The sequence below is a fragment of the Oreochromis aureus genome, linkage group 15, assembly GCF_013358895.1.
Source record: "Oreochromis aureus strain Israel breed Guangdong linkage group 15, ZZ_aureus, whole genome shotgun sequence".
In the NCBI taxonomy this organism is placed as follows: Eukaryota; Metazoa; Chordata; class Actinopteri; order Cichliformes; family Cichlidae; genus Oreochromis; species Oreochromis aureus.
The window spans coordinates 38,451,869-38,471,865 of NC_052956.1; the positions used below are offsets into that span (position 1 = coordinate 38,451,869).

At 41.9% G+C, this 19,997-nt stretch overlaps 1 protein-coding gene across 2 annotated transcripts in view; it reads right to left on the reverse strand.

Moving 5' to 3' along the window:
• Positions 1 to 19,997, reverse strand: part of ttll7 (tubulin tyrosine ligase-like family, member 7) — a 92,052-nt gene that overhangs the window by 25,176 nt on the left and 46,879 nt on the right. For both annotated transcript variants that reach the window (XM_039599058.1, XM_039599059.1), the window contains exons 10-14: positions 18,066 to 18,160; positions 15,660 to 15,807; positions 14,416 to 14,489; positions 10,852 to 10,987; positions 1,579 to 1,665 (exon numbers count right to left, since the gene is read on the reverse strand). In XM_039599058.1, coding sequence (XP_039454992.1) covers positions 1,579 to 1,665; positions 10,852 to 10,987; positions 14,416 to 14,489; positions 15,660 to 15,807; positions 18,066 to 18,160 — 540 coding nt within the window. The remainder of the gene's footprint in view (positions 1 to 1,578; positions 1,666 to 10,851; positions 10,988 to 14,415; positions 14,490 to 15,659; positions 15,808 to 18,065; positions 18,161 to 19,997) is intronic.

The following is a 19,997-nucleotide window of genomic DNA, read 5'->3' on the forward strand; positions in this document are numbered from 1 at the left end:
TTGAGTTTATTACGTTTAGTGTGTGTAAAGGGACACACTCAAAGCATTAATAAAGCATTTATACATCTGTTATTCAACAGTCAGCTCGGGCAATGCTGTCAGCCCACCCAAATTAATGGGCAGGAAGTGATCACAGGGCTTACACTGCCACTGCTGGGTAGTTGTGTGGGTGAGTGATGGAGGATAGAGACAGAGAGAGATTAAATACATGAGAGGAGAATAAAAGAGAAGATGGGAACATCAGATTGATGGGCTGAGAAATAAAGAGGAGGACAAGGTGAATCTGAGTATGGCAGATACAGAGAGGAGGCACTGAATAGATGGAGAGAAACGGAAATGAACATGGAGAGAAAGGGGCTCTTGACATACAAGAGGACAGAGAGAAAAGGATGCGAGGACAGACAGTGAATAAACAGTGGAGGGTAAAGACAAAGGGAGAGCCCTGAAAGGATGAGATGAGAGAGAAAATGTGTAAAGAGAGGAAGCTTGTGGGAGTGACTGGGTAAAATCAAGTGATGAGCTGAGGAGAGATGCGGGCATTGAGGGTGACACGATAAGAACCAACTGTGATAAGCTATATGTCAAAATTAGTAGAGTTGGGAGTAAGAAAGAGCAAAGAAAGTCAATAAGAGGAAAAAGGGAAAGCAAACCCGAGGACACTTGCTCGCTCGCTTTCTTTGTGCCTTCCCGCTTCTCTTCTTCTCCACCTTTTGTTCTCTCTCCGCCTGAACATTTTTCCCCAGCAATAACAAACCTAGCTTTGTTTCCTTCCCTCAAAAATCCTCTTCCTAATCCCCCTGCCTCGCTCCTCTTTTCTGGCTTTCGCACACTCGTCGGTTCAGTTTCACCAGATGGCTCGAGAGCGCTACACCCCAAGGAGCGAATCTATCCGTCACAGCGTTTTCTTTTCCTTCCTCTCGATGTCTCTCTCCGCGCACTCGCTAACATCAAAATTGACGGGGCCCAAATTAATTTGGACAACAGCGATTGTGTCTGAACATGTCCTCATTCCAGCTAAGGCCTCTCTAATGTGGCGCTGAACTGCCCTGTCGAGTCCCTAACACGCTCTAAGTGTTCCAGCCAATTTAGCTCTCGAATGAGGGATGGATGTAGATGTGCAGGAAGAGAAAGGGATGGAGAAGTGAAGGGAGGAGAGTGAAGCAAGGTGATGGAGGGAGTAATGTGCTGTCGTGGGAAATCGAGGGGGCGTATAGGTGCATGTGACAGAGAGAAAGAGGAAAAAGGGGGAGATAGACAGAAAGAAAGATAGCAGGGAGAGAGTGAGAGAGACAGCCTGACAGCTCTCCCCTAAGGGAGTTGGGTCTTTTCTTTGGGCCTCTATCTGATTCTTTTCTTTTCTTCCTAACCCAAGACCCCCTCCTCTTTATTTTTCTGAATCACGTCCTATGTGCTTTCTGTGGGCGTTAGCTCTAGGCATTTGACTACCTGCCACCCTCTTCCCTCCCTCTTTCTGCCTCTGTCACTCTTCTTTGCACATTTTTTTAAGGTCCTCTGATGCATGTGGCCCCTATTCTCCCTATTCTCTCATAGCTTATGCGTCTTCTCTCTCTCACCCACCTTAGGGCCTCTTTGCCTGGAGGATTTGCCCATCAGCTTCTCGTCGTCCAATTCGCACTGTTCCAGCAGATCCAGGATGTCCTCTTCCTACACACATAAAGAAAACACAAGATGAGAATATGGCAAAGGTGCTGATTTCGGTAAACAGAGCTAAACGGGGTAGTTAAAACCTCGAGGAGGCACTGATAAAGTTTAATAAGAATGCTTTGATATTTCACACTTTATTGCTTTGAAGTCAAAAGTGTTTTTAAGAAAACTTAAATCATCAAAAAAGAAGAAGAGATGAAAAAGTTTAACTTCAGAGCCATGCGAGCCTTATCGGGGTTAGAAGCACGCACTGCTCGCTGGCAGCGCTCGTGAAGGCAGCGTCATGGCGGTCGCCAATACACTGAAGCCTTGGCCATTTGGCCATTGCTGAAATGCAGGCAAAGGTGATTAATGTTGCTTCATGGCTGCGACATAACAAGCTCCCACTTGCTGCTCAAATGCAGATGAAAAGTGATTGTTTTGTCTCAGATAAGCCATCAAGCTGCTTTCAGGGTTTGCGAAAAGGTCAGTGTGCCCGTGGCTCACAGTGTTGCTGAGTGTGTGAACATTTACAGTGGCATACTTCATTGTCTGGAAGACTTTGCACTTTATGGTAAAAGTATGCATCACTGGGTTCATACGGTTTGTAAGTTTTCGCTTTTTTCTGAATGCCATGCGGCTTTTCGGTTTGGTTGTTTCGGCGAATTGGCACTGTGCAGTTATAAAAGCTGCTCAGACAGTTGAGCCAGAGCCACGTGCAGATTTACAATTCTTCATCAAAGCCTCGTAATTTAAGAAGCCCAGTAAAAGAAAAAGAAAGATATATTACAAGGAGAGCAAACAGGTAACTGCTGAGTTATTTGGGGCTTGTGTCCATATATTTTCTCTGGCAGAAAACTGCTGGCAGGACGCTGAGGAGCTCCATCACAGAGCTTCATCAAACAAAGCACTCCATCACCGTGTGTGGGTTTTGTTTCCATGACAACAATATCTTGACAATATTTCGCCGCTCCATGCATTGTCATGTGACAGAAAAGCATCACTCCTTTGCGTTTTATTACTGAAACATAAAATGGACACAGCAGGGACAAACTTCTCCTTCATTTTCTTGGTTATCGGGGTGACTAGTACCGCCTGTATGACACGCTTCCTGAAAAGCAGCAGAAGTGAGAACGCCAGTGCCTTTCTGAAAAGTTCTGAAGTTTTCAACTAGAAGGTCCCGAAGCGTCTGCAAAAAACGTCAGAGTGCTCTGAAAATGACGCTGAGTGCAGGGCTTTCTCCCCAGCCTGCTGCATTTGCTCTTTCATCATTGAGAGTGACTGAAAAAAGACAGACTCAGAAATATCTGCTGTATGAACACTCAGTCTGAGTCAAGTCTATCATTTTAAGCTGTGTTTTTCAGGATAACAACATTCGGTGTTGTGGACTGTCTACTGCAGTGAATGTCCTTAATGTTGTGTCCAGCCATAAATGTGTCGCCCTGGTGAAGTTGAAACACTATGTTTATATTGTGGCATTACTTTGCATTGCTCTGATAAATTCATTTACAACTTGCAGCCATTTCTATGCAGTAAAGAGCATGCCAACTCAATGCTCGCCTCCTTTCACGAGGTGAGCACTTCCCCACCCACAGTAGTTTTAAAATCACTGAAGGACCATTACCTTGTTAAATTTCACCAAAGCGGATTACATGGATGCTTTCAAATGCTTTACAGTACGTGGGAAAACCAAATCTGACGCATATACAGAATTTAAGAGAAGCTGAGAGCTATTTACCTTTTCTTAAGTACTTTTGTTAAGTGTTTATAAAACATGAAATTTAGGCTGTAACCTGCTACACTGTCACTACTAAGCATTTTTTTTTCTACTTTACTCCCAAAATAAACATTTTCAGCGTGTGCCTGTGTGCATGTTACATAAGCTGCATATTATAGTACAGCACTATTACTAATGGTCTCTGTCCACGTAGGATAATAAACTGTATTTTACAAACACAGTACTTTTTATGTCACTGGACATCTTATGTAACACAGAGGTCTTTAGGACAAACCCTTTTCCCTCTCTGGCTTTTAACACTGCGATTTGCTTTTAAATATTAAATCCAGGCTTACATATTCTTACCATTCTTGTATTAATTTCATATATTTGCACCCCTTACCGCTTTGATGGGATCTGCAATTGCTCTAAAGTGCTTGGAGACATCTTCTGCAGTTTGTATACTTGTGCTGTTCTGTTTTATTGGCAGAGCTCCTCAGGCAAACTGAGCGTGCATCTGCTTTACATCTTTTTTTTCCCAGTCAGTATCCAAGTGAAACAGTTGCAGGATTAGGAAGACGTCACCTGAGCGCACAGGAAAACATTGGTAGCTAAGATAGACGAGAGAACTAACAACCTGACTCATACCTGTTCCAGCTAACTGTAATCAGAAAAGGAATAAAGGTGAGCCGAACCCAGTGGAAACCAGTGTAACCTGTGGCTGGGCTGTCTGTAGCACAGTGGTCCAAGTCAGGAGGGTGCTCTACAGTCAATCAGCATGTTATCACTAGGATTACAATACAGGTTTTACTTTCCTTTGATCGTGTGACAATCCATGACATTTTTCAATTCATGGCCCCAAGAAGCCCTCAAAGGCAGCAAACGTGAGTCTTGCAGGTACAGCGTCTGTCAAACATGATAAATGGCATGCTGGCAAATAACCTCTGGCCTACTGCAAATAAAAAAATGCATAAGGTAGCAGGCAATGCTTGCCAGATGATGAATTCATAAGCATGCACAACACGAGATATTATTTATGTTACCAATAATAATGGTTTTGTTTAAAGGAAAGCTTAAGATGAGTAGATTTAAATATAATTTAGTCCATAATTTGTCAATGATACAATGATACAATTTTTTTGTAGTTTTTCCACTCTACATCATCACAGTGGATTTTATATCAAATAATCATCATGTCACTGGAGTGCAGGCTCTCTGGATTCATTTCAATGAGTTTGAACTGTTTAGGAATTACACACATTTTAATACACAGTCCTCTTATTTTCAGAATCTTAAAATCAACTGGCAAAACAAACTGAAATTAATTACAAGGATTGTTTTTAATACTTGTGTAAAACCATCATTCTGGTTCATGTTGGTTTTATCTGTCTTACAGGCTCTTTTCTTGAGTCTAACTAGTGGTTTGCACTTTGTTGTAAACCTCTGTTGTCACTGATGAATGCGTCTCTTGATTATAGACTCTGACAGTGAAACATGTAGGTCCTTAAGAACATTCTTGACTTTGTTAAATGTTGTTTTTTTTGTCATCATGCATTTTAGCTGTTTTCTGTGATCTCTGGGTGTTGCTGAGCTGATCAATGCATTCATTCCTTTTAAGAACGCATCAGGGAACAGGATTTACCTGGCTATGAAACTGACTGTCAGTCCATTTTCCAATTAAATTTGAGTCTTTGAAACTAGAGTATTGCATATAAAAATATCTGTAATTCTTAAAACTGTAGATTAATGGACAACTTTTGTAAAATCTGCTGAATTAAAGCTTAATTTAAAGTAAAGTCTTCACTTGAATGACATGTTGATTGCTCGATTTAAATTCCACTATTGGTGGTGTACGCCATGCTGAGGAGGCAAAAATACAAAAATTGTGCCTTTGTCCAAACAATTATGGACATAGCTCTATACTCAAAATTGTAAACTTTGAGTTTAAGAAGTTTTAGCGTGGTTAATCTGGGACAAAGTTCTTAAGTTGTAGGTACACTAAGACCCAAAAGAATGCAAATAAAAATGCTTAAAACAGGTACAGAAATGTATACTGTCAGCTATGAAAACAAGTAGAGCAGGTGTGTCAAACTCAGTTTACATCGAGGGCCACTTACAGCCCACTTTGTGGGCCAGGCCAGTGAAACTCTGACTTTCTGTCGGTTACAAGTTACATATTTAATTGTTTTTCTACATGATAAAGAAAAAGCTGCTGTGACAAAGAAAGAAATCTCTCAGCACGACTCTTTGGACTTAAATTGTAAGAAATAAATGTGTAAAAGGAGAGAATAAAGTTCTGGTAGCTCACTGCCCAGACTGTCCAGGGTTTTTGTTTTTAACTGTAGAAATTTCTACAGCAGAAAGTGAAAAAATTTCCTGTTTTTCACAAAGTTACAAAGGTTTTATTAAAGGCATAGCTAAGCGTATTGCAATTTGCCCTAATTTGTGAAAGTTAAAGTTTCTTCTGTATTGAATAGCAGAAATAGGCAGAAACTAGGATCTCAGAAACACAGAGAGATCGAGCTGTGCAGGAAGTGCAATTTTATTGTGGTGGAAGACAGACAGCCAAAGTAAGAGGGAATTCATGATGATGTTTTTCAAATGTGAAGCATAGTTTTGGGCTACTTTAGCTGCTGGTTCAGTGAATTTTGGTCAGAAAGAGACAAAAACCTGCAGTTTCAGAATCTGTGAGATGTCAGCTTTCAGCACCTGGCGGCATGTCTGTGTTCAGGGACAAGTTCCTGCCCCAAGTGGAAGAGTTTAAGTATCTCGGGGTCTTGTTCACAAGTGACGGCAGAAGGAAGCAGGAGACAGACAGATTGGTGCTGCGGCTGCAGTGATGCGGACGCTGTACTGGTCCGTCGTGATGAAGAGAGAGCTGAGTGTAAAAGAGAAGCTCTCAATTTACTGGTCGACCTACGTCCCTACCCTCACCTATGGTCACGAGCTGTGGGTAGTGACTGAAACAACAAGATCGCAGATACAAGCGACGGAAATGAGCTTCCTCCGAAGGGTGGCTGGACTCTCCCTTAGAGATAGGGTGAGAAGTTCAGCCATCTGTGAGGAGCTCAGAGTAGAGCCGCTGCTCCTCCACATCGAAAGGAGCCAGCTGAGGAGGTTCGGGCATCTGACAAGGATGCCTCCTGGGCGAGGTGCTCCGGGCACGTCCCACCGGGAGAAGGCCATGGGGCAGACTCAGGAAACGCTGGAGAGATTATATCTCTCAGCTGGCCTGGGAATACCAAGCTGGAGGAGGTGGCCGGGGAGAGGGAGGTCTGGGCTTGTCTGCAGGGGCTGCTGCCCCCCCAACCCGGCCCCGGATAAGCGGAAGAAGATGGATGGATGGTATTTACCTGGTCTTTAATGATTTGCTGTTTTAGCTTTTTGGTGGTTGTTGAAATTGTTTTGTGGGCTTTTAGACGGGATTCTGACGTTTCTGTGAATAGCACACACGTCTATATTTAAATAACAGATCTGGCTGCAATTCCTGTTAAACCAGATGTTCTCCTTCTCGCCTCCAGTACTGGGGGCATTGGGGTTCAACAAGTTAATTGTTTATTGCTTAATTACTAGGTGTAGTATAAATGGCCATATGGGAGGTTTTTATCAGGAGGAAAAGCTGTGAAACTTGTGAAAAACAGTTAAAAGTGCAAAATTTCTGCTTGTGCTTGTTGTGGTGAGCGGCAGATTCAACAAGTTAAGAATTATAAATGGCTTTAAACGCACATTCAGATTCATTTAAACAATCAGACACCCAGTATCACTGAAATGCAGCCAGATGCTGCTCATTTTACATTTTCACTCGTTTCTTCCATTTTTCCCGACCGCCTCCCGTACCTGGCCTATACCACAACACTTGCTGTCTTGGAAACGCCACCTTCCTTCTTTCACATGATTATCCCGTATGATCCTAGTCTGCCTTTGCATTTGATTGGCCGCATGGTGTGCCTATCAAAATAAAGGCCCACCCCTGCCTTGTGGATTCTGGGCAGGGCTGAAGATTCAAACGCCTGTTAATAATTGACGTATGAAATGATCTTGCGGGCCGGATATAATTGTCCTGCAGGCCACATCTGGTCCGTGGGCCGTACGTTTGACACCACCTAAGCAGAGCTAAGGAATGATGTGTCAAAGGAAAAAAGCAACATCATGAGTAATGAAATTCCCTAATAAATTAAGTTTTTAATGCTAATCTAACTTAAACCAGTCTGGAGATATTTTCATTTTTATACACTTTCTACTCGGTTCTCTTTAAATTCTGTTTGATTTAATTTAGGCTGTCAAACAGTCTCAGCTGCTGACAATGACAGAACAGCTCTGGCTTCTCTCAGTCTCTTTTTCTCATTTTGTTATGCTTGGTTTAACACTTGTTGGGAAGCTTTTGTTTACAGTAACATAACAAGTTGTCATCTCTTCGAATGACATTATCTTCCTTTCACTTGTCTCTCATCTGCTCTGCTAGGTGTGTTTTGCAAAGGGCACACAATAAAACAAAGAACTGAAATGGAAGGGAGGGAAACTAGTAGAGCCATGCACGACATCAGCACACAGCAGACGCATGCACACTGAGCTAAAAAGAAACACGGTGCAAAAAACGTTACAGCTCACTAATTTAGCATTTGAATCATAATGATACTCGACTGTCAGCAAAAGCCCAATGTGTCTGTATCCAGACTGAAAAAGCTGGTGAATTCCTACCAATAACTATGAAATAATATGGTGAGTGTATGAAATATACACTCACCATCTACTTTATTAGGCACACCTGTCAAAATGCTCAATAAGGTTAATATCTAGCAATTAAGTGCATTTAAGTAGAAAAAGCCAAAGTCAGAGGCGAATGGCCGGTCTGCTTCGATCTGATAGGAAGGCAACAGTAACTCATATAACCAAGGGTTACAACCAAGTTCAGAAATGCAAAAGAGCATCTCTGAACATCACATGACATCAAATCCTGAAGCAGATGGGCTACAGCAGCAGAAGACCGCACCGGGTGGCACTCCAGTCAGCTAAGAACATCACTGGCTCACAAACATCATCGAAGGAAATTGTACATATAATACCCGTTCTGATGCGTGACGATTTCTGTAGCACAGTTGGGCCCCTTAGTACAAAATGAGCGTTGTTTAAACACCCTAGCCATTGTTTCTGACCACGTCCATCTCTTCATGACCACAGTGGTCATATCTTCTGATGGCCAACAGGATAACGTGCCGTGCCACGAAACTCTAAATCATCTTATTCTGGTTTCTTGAACATCAAAGTGAGTTCACTGTATCCAAATGCCTTCCACAATTACCAGATCTCAGTCCAACAGAGCACCTTTAGGATGTGGTGAAACATACGACGTATATCACGGATGCTGATCTGAAAAAAACTGTGTGACCCAATCATGTCATGGTAGACCAAAATCTCTGGGGATTTTTTTTTTAGCACCTTGACGAATTGATGCAGCCAAGAATTAAAGCAGCTCTGAAGGCAAAATGGGTCCAACCTGGTGCTAACAAGGTGTACCTATTAAAGTGGCTAGTTAGTGTATAACAATTTATAAGGGACAAGCAGCAAACGTTGTGTTGCAGAGTCACCTTACAGTGAGTCTGCTCCATCTGTGAGCTGACTATTGAAAATTGACGTGCTTTATGTCTTCCAGCGTCCCAGCTGGATTTTTGTGGGGAGAATAATAAAAGTGGGGGGGAAAGCCGGTTGGCATTGTCAAGAAATGTGTCCATGCTAATGCAGTTTTCTGAATAGGTCCAAAGTTGACACTGTGCATAGAAGAATAACATTTCAAACCTTCTGTGGATAACTTTCATTCTCTCCATTCTCTGTAAATTCTTCTCTACTAGCGCGATGTACCTATTAAAGTGGCTGATTAGTGCATAAAAAAATAAAATAGAGCTTGGATCCACAAGCCCCCTCCTCCATTCAAAGTCCTTTCAGAAAGGTACCTGAAAACAACCCGTAGATTGGCTCAAAACTAGAGATAATGTTTAAACATGAGGCAAGAAAATATTTGCATAAGATGTGTTTTTTGTGCTCTGATGAATATCATACTGCAGTTCAGGAACATCTTTTTTCCCCATAAATGGTTAAGATTAGTATCTCACACTCTGCCTCTCAATAAGGACAGTCGAGTTGTCACTCATGATCGTGTTATTAGATAGGAAACACAAAAGCAACACTCTCTCCCTTTATATTTTGTTTCGGCTCTGACCAGTCTTTGATTGACATCTCTAAAAATGCTCTGCAGAGATTTCCATTCTTTAAAGGACACACAATAAGTTTTAGAAAAAAAAATACTGCGACAGGGTACAAACTGCTGAGGCAGTTTCCACAAAAGCTCCGATGGTTCCATATGACAGTACTTTGATATGTACTTGTAATGTCAATACTACTGTCAAAAATATCCAAATTCAGCACAGTATTCACTACTGCTATTCAGTTGCCAAACGCAGTTAAGGGTTTTTTGTTCTATCTGCATCATTCCTCCTCATCATTGCTTCTTCACTCCGTGTTTTTAAATATCCCACAATTCCCTCCCCTGTGTCTTTTCATTCCATTGATTTGTTCCTCTTGAATACATAACCAGACATGAAAACCAAAAATTGCCCCTTTCTCTCCATTTTTTTTGTACTCTAGTCAAGTCAAAACAATAGTAACAAAACAACTCTCTATCAGTGTCTCACCATCTTTTTTACTTTATGACTATATTTTCAATCCTCCGCTCATCATTCCTTTCTTCCCCCCTTCTCATCTTTCTGAAGTTACATGGCTGTAAATCAGCTGTTGTCCTCTCTTCATACCTTTACCTTCAAAGCTTAACTGAAGATGCATTCCTCCTGATACTGCAGAGGTGCTGGTATTCATAAGCATACAATGACTTTTACAATTTCATGAGTGCATGACCGCACAAGCTTCTGAGTGTATATACCTACATGTATAACAAATTTTCCACCTGTGGGACTAATAAAGGTCATCTTATATATGTGTGTAAGTGCGATAAAATATGTAATTAAACTGCATAAAAATGCATTGACATGTGTGGCCAGCAACTTGGTTAACCTTTACAGAAAGGAAGAAAAGTAGAAAAACACAGAAGAAGAAAGAGGAAAGCAGGATGTAACTGTAAAGTAAATAAAGTAATAAAAGTGACATTGTTGTTTGCTTTTAAAAGCTCATGTGCACAACATAATGAATATTTGTGAAAAGAGTGAATGACAGTGGAAAGGTAGACAGGAGAAGGAGGACGTATTTTCAGGTGTTCTAACAAATACCAAGGGCTGCGGCACACTTTCGCGTTATTTGTGCATCCTTTTTTGTCTCTATGGGCAGAATCTTAATAGAAATTTGTGTGTGCTTCTTTTCTTTTACGTTTGCTTGTCCACAAGTGTCTGAATATGTTTGGGTGTGGGTTTCTGCAGTTTTCTTTGCTTGTGTGCGTGTGTTTGTGCGTGTGTGAGTCCGTGACAGTCTGCCACTGACGTACGTGCCTTCATTCGTTTCAGAGGATTATTCATTTCCTTTTGAAGTGAGGCAGCTCGCCCGGCGAGGAAGGTCTGAAAGGCGGCCGAGAGCAGGCTTTCATACTTTTCCAACAGCAGCTTGTCGTCTGGGGGGTAAATACGTCTGTGGACCACAGAGAAGGAGGGAGAAAGGAGAAGAGAGTGAAGAAGAGGTGAGGAATGATGGAAAAAGGAAAGGGGAAAATGAAAGGAAATGATGGGTCACAAATGGGGTCATAAAAGTAGAAGGTGAGAGAGACAGAGTGGAAGAAAGAGAAAAAGGGTGGTTCAGGTTAAGGAAAAGAGGGATATGGGGTGGAAAGAGGAGCCGTGAAATATTTAGGAAGTCAGTGGGAGTTAAAAAAATGGGGAAAAGGGGTAAAGAGATATAGAGAGACAAAGAAAATAGAAAAAGAACAGGGATACAAAGAAAGGTAAAGATGAGACACAATGGATGGTGGGAGAGACAGAAAGGTCAAGGTGCAGCAAGTGCAGAGAAAGACAAACAAAAGGTGAGAGTGAAGCATGAGGAAGGAGGCAGCAAAGAGACAATACAGACGGAAGAATATTAATGAGACCTTGAGTGAAGAAACTGCATGAACAGTCAATCTTTTCACATGGTGCATTAATACAACAGCTTTCTACACGCTCTCACCCTCACCGACATGTGCACGAGCTTCACTGTTTTTGCAGTCTTTGCTAATGTGCCCATTCACACATTCACATTTGTGCCCTTAAGTCTAAAATAACAGTGCTCGGTGTTTATCCAAGGCCTGAGGGGATTAGAACAATGCGTAAACCTCTGCCTGGTTACCCTCATAATACATCTACAAACTCCCAATGTCATCGCTTTAGCCATTAAGTCAAAACAAGGTTACTGTTTTAATCAAGATAAGAACTGGCCTTAGTTATTGCAAAAGCACGAATATAGTCTGGCGTCTGCACAGACAATATCGAGTGCTAAACTCCCCTCAAGTTGGTTAGAAAACACTCTACAAGCACAGACCTGTGATTAAAAGACAAAACTATAGAGATGAATGAAGTCACAGCAAGGACACAGCAGTGGAAAATGTTCTAGCATGGCACAATGACAGGACAGATCTTTTTAAATATTGATTAATAGGCTTTGAGCTAGTCACAGATACACGCGTATGTGTAGTGGATTTCAGTGTAATGCCACATAAAGCTGAACTATTTCATTGGACCAAAGCCGTTACCTAGTATTATGCAAACAGGTACATTGATTTTGAGACCTGAGATAAAGCCACCATTTGAATTCCATCCCTTGAAATTATTTTATGTGAGATTTCTCAGCGACCGTTCAGTTTCTAGGGTACGTTTTCTTTAAGGTGCATGTAATGGTTCTTTTCATTCCCAAGACACATTTTTTATAACGGCCACATAAACGAAAATGGATTCATAACATATGAAAAGAGCCAGAACTTTTCAATCCTAAAGAGCGTCATGAATCACTCGACTGAGAAGCTTAAGGTGAGGCACTTTAATGGTGGGTGTTAACTGCTCAGTCTTTTTGGCAGCGTCCATCTCTGAGCAAATGGACGTTTTGGGGGTGACCTCTCACTATTGTTTAACTAAAACGTTTGCTGGGCCTTACTTTCAGTCCTCAACTGGAGTTAAAGAAAAACTAACATAGACCATTTACATGGATCTGAAACTCTATTAAATAAAAACATTTGTTTTGGTCAACAGTTCTTTAAAGTTTCCTGTTCCCAGACATTTAAAGGGACCCGTTCACTCTGGGATGTGGTTCACACTCTCACCTTCATCCATAGTAGGAAACTTTTTCCTGATTGGCTCCCTCTTGCAAGCAAAAGATACAAACAGCAGGCAGACAGGGCTTTATCCGCTCACATTAAGTCGACAGTGCCAAGAGTAAAAAAAAACTGTCTAACAATGAGCATTTAGAGTAGTCTGATGTCTGAGGTCCTGCTCACAGGGATTACTGTAGAGTCCTGTGAAAAAAGCAAGTGAAAACCTAAATGCACCCCATAATTCAATAGCTCATAGAACCACTTTAGCAGCAATAAGTTGAAGTAATTGTTTTGGGTATGACTTTATCACTCTCTCACATGGCTGTGGAGGAATTTTGGCGCACTCATCTTTATGATGTTGCTTTAGCTGATTGAGGTTTGTGGGCTTTTGTTTTACGCACAGGTTCTGCCACAGCATTTCAATCGGGTTGTCTGGATTTTCAGACACTCTGCTGTAGATTTGGTGGGATCGCTGTTGCGCTGTTGCACTCGGCCTAACCTGTTGCACACAGTTTAGGCCGAGGGATGGGCCAGCTATCATTACTTTGGTTTGGTCTGTGTAAAGGAAGTTGTTCTACAAGCCTTTTGTCTACAACACTTTCTTTTTCACATTAATTTACATATGCTGACCTTTTATTTCTATTCTTTATTTTAATATGAGCATTCTCGACTGTAAGCGTACCTCTTTGTTTTATATATACACATATTATGCATATATATATATATATCTATATATATATGTGTATATATAAAACACAAGCTGTACCCTTTAAAGAATCCTAAATGAAGAGCAAATAGCAGCTGGGTTTCCCTCGGATGTGTCACGGTCATGGCTTGTCTGTACCTGATACAGTTTCATCTAATAACACAATGTAAGTCAGTTCATTACCCAAACTCATCTAATGAGAAGCACTGTGTTAATCAGACTTCAGCGTTGTGCAGGGACACTATTTGAATGCTAAGAGGTCTTTACCAGGGTGCTCCAGACAGACGCCAGCCTGCCTGATTGACTGTCTGACTGCCTGTCGAAAAATAGGAAGGAGGTGACAGCACTTCATGCAGGCCTGGATCAGCATTCAACATTCACCAGCCACTCACTCAAGTGATGAGTCAAGAAGTCACTTAGAGTTGGGAAGACAGCAAGAAGGGTGTGTGTGTGACTGTTTGTCTTTGTTTTTGTGTGTAAGCAGGTGAATGAGGAACATATTGGGAGAGAAAAGCGAGGGGGGGGGTTGTATGTGTGTGCACATTGGATTAAGGCAAGAAGACACACAGAGGGAGGGAAAGAGCATTAACAATTTATAAGGGACAAGCAGCAAATCTGAACTTTGTGTTGCTGAGTCATGCTGTAAGGTGAATCTGCTCCATCTGTGAGCTGACTATTAAAAATTGACATGCTTAATGTCTTCCAGTGTCCCTGCTGGATTTTGGGGAGATAATAAAAGTGTGGGGAAAAGCCGGTTGCCATTTGTCAAGAAAGGTGTACACTAAAGTAACTTTGTGAAAAAGTTGTGCACACTGTGCATAGAGGAATAACAATTTCATCCTTATTCCTACATATCACTGGACAGCTTTCATTCTCATCATTCTTTCAGTCAGTTCTTCTCTCCAAACAATAGATTCGCTTTTGGTTGTTCTTCCTGCAACAGCTTTATTTATTTTCCTGAGAGCCTGGCACTCTCGAGATGACCCCCATAAACGTAAGAGCACTGGCACAAGTTCAGTGGGTGTGTTCCTGGAGGAAGAGGCTCTTCGCCCCAGTGGTCTGCCTCTTTCCTACCTGTAGTTCCCCAGATGTTGCTTTTCATGCTCCTCCCTTGAAATCTGCTTGCGAACCTGTGCCAGCCGCTCTTTCTAAACATAAGAGAAGAGCAAAGAGACAAATGACAACTTCTTCCAGGTGAAAGTCAGTGCCAACAAAACAATATATTCTATTAGAGCCAAAGACAGAATGAATTCCTGCAAGAAAGAAACGAGTACAAAGAGTCTCACTCATCAATGACTCATAATTTAGTCCATTTACTCTTTTATTAGTATGTTACAAAGGTGTAATTGTGGAGCTCAGTTGGCCAATTTGGCATAAAGACGAAAGGAGGGGACCACTTTCCTACTAGCACTGCAATCTCATTTAGCTCTAAGCAAAGTGTGCCTTTCATAGACCCAAACCTGGTCTCACACTTCAGCCATAACAGCACTCGAAAACGAAGCGATGCCCTTTTTCTAAAAGGTGCCTTTCCGCCATCTTTCCTCATTCCCACTGATTAGTGCCATGGCTAATCAAAAGGCTAATCAAAGAGGGTGGGAGGCGTTAAAGTACTAGTAGCTGCCACTTTTCCCCATATACATGAGCAAAGCTCCCCCGACTTCATTTCAAAGAGAAAATAATTAAATGGTATGCTTGTGTCAGAAAACTTTTGAGTCTTCTGACACAAAGTAAGAAGTAATTGAAACTGAGTTTCTGCTTAAGCTTTTCATTTCAAGCTCCGACTTGTGTTTCAAGTGCATAATACAGTAGGGTGCTGAGACATATAATTTATATATCAAATATATTGATGTACCAGCTGATTGGTGTGTTAACTAAATGTCTCTAATGACACGTCACAGATCTCTGATGTGAGCCTGTCTGAAGCCAAACCACCTTTCTCTGCACATTTTCGTGTGGCCTGCAAAGCTTAAAAGTATCTCATGACTTATGATCACCGCTTGAGACTGTGCACTCATTGTTTTAATCCCCAGGCCGGTTTTGAATGTCCGGGTGGGGAAATGAATGAGGACCGCTCTCAACTCCCTCGACCACAGTTAAGGAGCACCACCTTGTACAGGTGCTTAGCATCACAGATGCTGCCCTGCAGTTTGATACCAGCCAGCGCTTCAGAGATCTGTGGTTTTACTTGCGTCTCAGGTGGGACAATGTGTGTGACTGAGTGAATATAAAGCCCAGTGTTTGTGAATTAAAAAAAAAAGGTTTAAATGAATGGATTTCTGTTCCCCTCCTGCTTTCTCCTTCTTTCTGCTCGTCCTCACCAGCTCTTCTCTTCGTCGCTCCAGCGTGTGACGTTGTTTCTCCCAGTCTGAGGAAGCAGCCGAGAGTTTCTTCATGGATCCGTGTCCATACAGCCGTCTCTGAGCCTCTGCCTTCTGCTGGGCTAGGTTGCGTTTCTTATCACTCGCCCTGGATCAACAAAAAGCAAGACAATTAACATCTACATACACGGAAAGGGTTCAGATTTCAGAGCGCTAACTAAGAGCAAAAACATTCTGATTGCACCTTTTATTCATGTTTGCTGTCACCAAAGTTTTTTTTGTTTAGTTTTGTTTTGCTTTGCATGTAATGGTTATTTGTAACACTAGACAGTACTGAGAAAAACACACACACACACACATAATCAACGGAAAAGGGTTTTTAAAAGTGTCATAATAAAGCCTGACAGCTTGTGGGCCTCCTCCCTAGCTGACCTGAATATCTGCCTTATCACATCATTGTGCTGGTTAAAAAAAAAAGACAGAAAAAAAGCCCCCACAAAACACTCAACAATACAAAAACAGAGATGAAGCTGAGACACAAACAACTCTGGGATGAACAGGACCAGACAGCTAATTCTGAACAAGTGGGCCACTGCGGTCTAGAGAAAGGGCAATTCATTTTAGTCAATCGCTGGTCCTTTAAATTGGATATTGAGTGCTTTTGGGGGACTGAGGTTTATCAATGTCCATGCCCGACCGGGTCTGAATTGATCCCATTTGATACAGTTGATGTGGTGAGCAGAATCAAGAGCCAAGCCTACCTCTACACAGCACCAGCTCCTCCCTTTGGGGGAAGCAAAGTCATTACTATACAAGGAAAAAGTGAGCGAAGCCTCTCCCCCCCCCATTCACTGTAGCGTGAACATAAGCGCTATGTCCAGTGGAAAGAGCTTCAAGCCTTTCAAGCCGTCCTACGATTTATTTGTCATAAAATAACCAAATCTCCCTTTTTAATCTGTGGCAGCACATTAAACATCAGCCATGTAACAAATCACTTTGAGAAGAGATTTGTTTGGCCCACATGAATCCATTCAGGAGGATGGAGCGAGTCTTTATGTGGGCCCGGTGCACCACGCACCTCACTTGGCCAAATTAGATGTATACGATGTTGCATGTAATTGATCCAGTGTGTGTGTGTGTGTGTGTGTGTGTGTATGCACTTTGTTTGTATATATGTGTGTGACTAGCAGAGCTGAGACTATATTTAGAGCAGTAAGAGGAGGACAAGCACACAGAGAAAGAGGGAAAAAAAGAGCAGAGATCCAGAGGTCTGGTGTACAATGATCAATCAGAGGACAGACTCTCCGTAGCCAGGGGACAGAAAAGCATGCCAGCAAACACAAACACACACACGTACACACAAACACGCACCCTACCTATACGAAAAATACATTCCAAAATAAAAACAGTGTGCATTTAAAAAAAATGAAATACACCCACAAACCAAAACAAAGAGCAGCAGAGGAAGCGTATGTAGATATACGAACCACAGATCAGCGCACAGGTTAAAAAAAAGACACATTCAGAAACTCACAAACACCCAGCATCTCTGATTGAAGGGTTCACAAAGCACACAGTAGATGGTATTGCATGGCTTTGTACCTTGGCCATTATCCGTCTTTTTATCCACCACAGAAACACCAACACACAAATTTAGAAAGACAGCAATTTATTTGTCCAAAGCTTCAACTTCCTGCTGCGTTCACGCTAATGTCACTACTGTCTCATCAGTCTGAAACCAAAACAAGATAATGGCCGGATTGTACTGTGCGTCAAAATAATTTTTAAGTTTGCTCGGCTGTCAAATTAAAAGATAAATAAATAAATAAAAGAAACCTAAGCACCGATTGAAATTCTGAGCATTTAAAGCCCTTTAAAGGAAAGCTTGATACAAACTTCGAGTGCCTCTGCGCACAAAACTTCACCAACTAAACAGAGCAATTGTGAAGTTTGTTGATGAAACATATAGCGGTCTTATAGGCTTCAGATCGAGCATGCCAGCAGCAAGGAAACAAATCTTTGCATGTTAAATTCTTTGTTTTGCTGTCATTTTTATTTCTTTTTGCATGCATAGCTAAGGGGGGGTCAAGACTAGCCATTGATGTGTTTAGGTGCATTCATGCCAGACACCTCTACTGATTTCCAGCAAAACTAAGAGAAGGCAGCAGGTGACCGACTGGCTGAGAGGAACAATTTTTTTAAATTCAATGTAAAGGCTCCACATTTTTACAGTAGCAGCATAGTTAATTTCCATATTTATATTCATCTACTTATTTTTGTGAAAGCCACAGGGAGCCACTAGAGACGGGCAAAAGAGCCGCAGGCAGGATTTGCGAACCGTAGATGCAATTTGTTGGTATCTATTTGCATGGGTGTGTATGTGTAAGACAGGGTGGAAAACAATACCTGATGTTGAGGAGTTTGAGGGCATTGAGCAGCACACCTTTCTTCACATCATAATCAATCTTCTGATCTGTCCCAAAGCTCGGAGCTCGATTGATCTGTCAGGTAAGAGAGAACAGACACATTCAAAGGATGCTCAGTATTTTTTTCTCTTCTTGTTCTGCTTCATATCACTTTTTTCTCCTTTCTTATCAGTCCAACAGACAGGCATGCTACGCAATTACAGGAGTGAGTTTAGAGCATCTTTGGAGAAAAGAAAAAAAAAGATCTATTCCGACAAGGAGAGAAGTAGTGAGAAAGAGATGAAAGTTGAGGGTTTTTTTCTCTCTTTGAAGGACACTTTGGAACTCTTAGCCTTTGCCTGGGCATAAATCCACTCTGGCACTGACGAGTGTATGCTCGTGCATTTAGAAGAGCATATTTGCGTCAGAGTGAATGCATACAAACAGATTGTGTGGGTTAATCGCTCACCCCATAACTGACCCTGGTTCCTGACTCTGTATCCTAAGATTGCTCGCAACAGCCTGACGCCTCGATGCGCACGTCTTTGCGAGCATCAGAGAATTGCCGTCGCTCAGCTCAGTGTCATCACGGACAATCAAGAGCGCTCAGAGAGATTCCGCTCAGCAAGAAACAGAAAGGGCCACCTCGGATTCGAGGTACAAAAGCAGGTATCATCTGGGGAGAAATTCAAGAGCAATGTACCATTCTTAACGGAACAATTTCCAGCACCGGTGCAAGGTATTCAAATATCAGTTATTATACCTGACACAACAAATCAATTCTTTTTACTCTTTGTTATGTTCCCACAGTGAGAAAGAGATTATGTGAGACAACAAAGGCTGCAAAAAATGGAAGAGAAGTGCAGAGGGAGGGTGAATGAACTGGCAACCGTGAGTGGAATGGTGTCTTTCTATGAGCTGACTTCAAATGACAATGCAACAGATGCCCAACGAAAGGCTGGCCGAGTTTGATACGGCTTGATTTTGGAGATAAGTCGGCTCTTTTATTAACAATGTCCAAAAGTCTTAGACCGCCCATTTTCTTTTTAATGTCTGGGTGATGTGATCGTATGGGATCTGTAATAAGGGTCTATTTGTTGAGTAGCGAAGGGAATTTTGTCACTTTGTTGCTATAAATCAGTTCAACAAAATCAGAGGTTATGAACATTAACTCTAAGTAATAGTTAACATCACCTTAATAGACAATGCCCTCCTATTAATATATTTTGTGGGGGGGGGGGGGGTTTCTCAATTCATTGACATGTTTATGTACCCTGAAGTCAAAATTATCTGCTTTTATGAATGAAAATTACAGCCAACTGTCTGGGCATCTAGCTGAAAATTCAACCTCTCCCAGTAGCCTTATTCTGCAGTCAACGTGAGTACTTGTATCAGAAACACTATTCCTCTAGTTCCCGTCTTCCTTTGGAAAAAAGCCGTTGGATACAGTTGAACACATCAAAGCAGGACAACAGCCAATCACAAATCGGGATTTCAGTAACAGAGCAAAACTGAGCTAATCACAGGTTTTAGTGTCTATTACAGATCCCGTTCTACCCACCAATCAGGGATGTGGGGTAAAGGACGGTAAAAGAGATGGATGGGGAAAAAAAAGGCTGGCATGCAGCATCGAGCTATTTGGAACCATAAGGTTTTCCCGAGCACCAAAATTTGAAAGCCCCTTTGCAGACGGCATGCAAAGCCTCTCAAGGGTTGTGGGGGTAGCTCTCTGTAACTCCATCCCTCCTTCTCTCTCCTACATCTGAACTACCCATTACTAATCCTGACATAAAGGTGCTCAGTGCTGTGTGGCAGATTCGGGAACAGTGATGTAAGATAATATTTACACCGCTGCTAGACTCCCAGGAACTGAGAGAGCCAGAGTGCGTGTGTGCGTAACCAAAAAAAAGGCCGTAACTGCTGAAAGACTGCG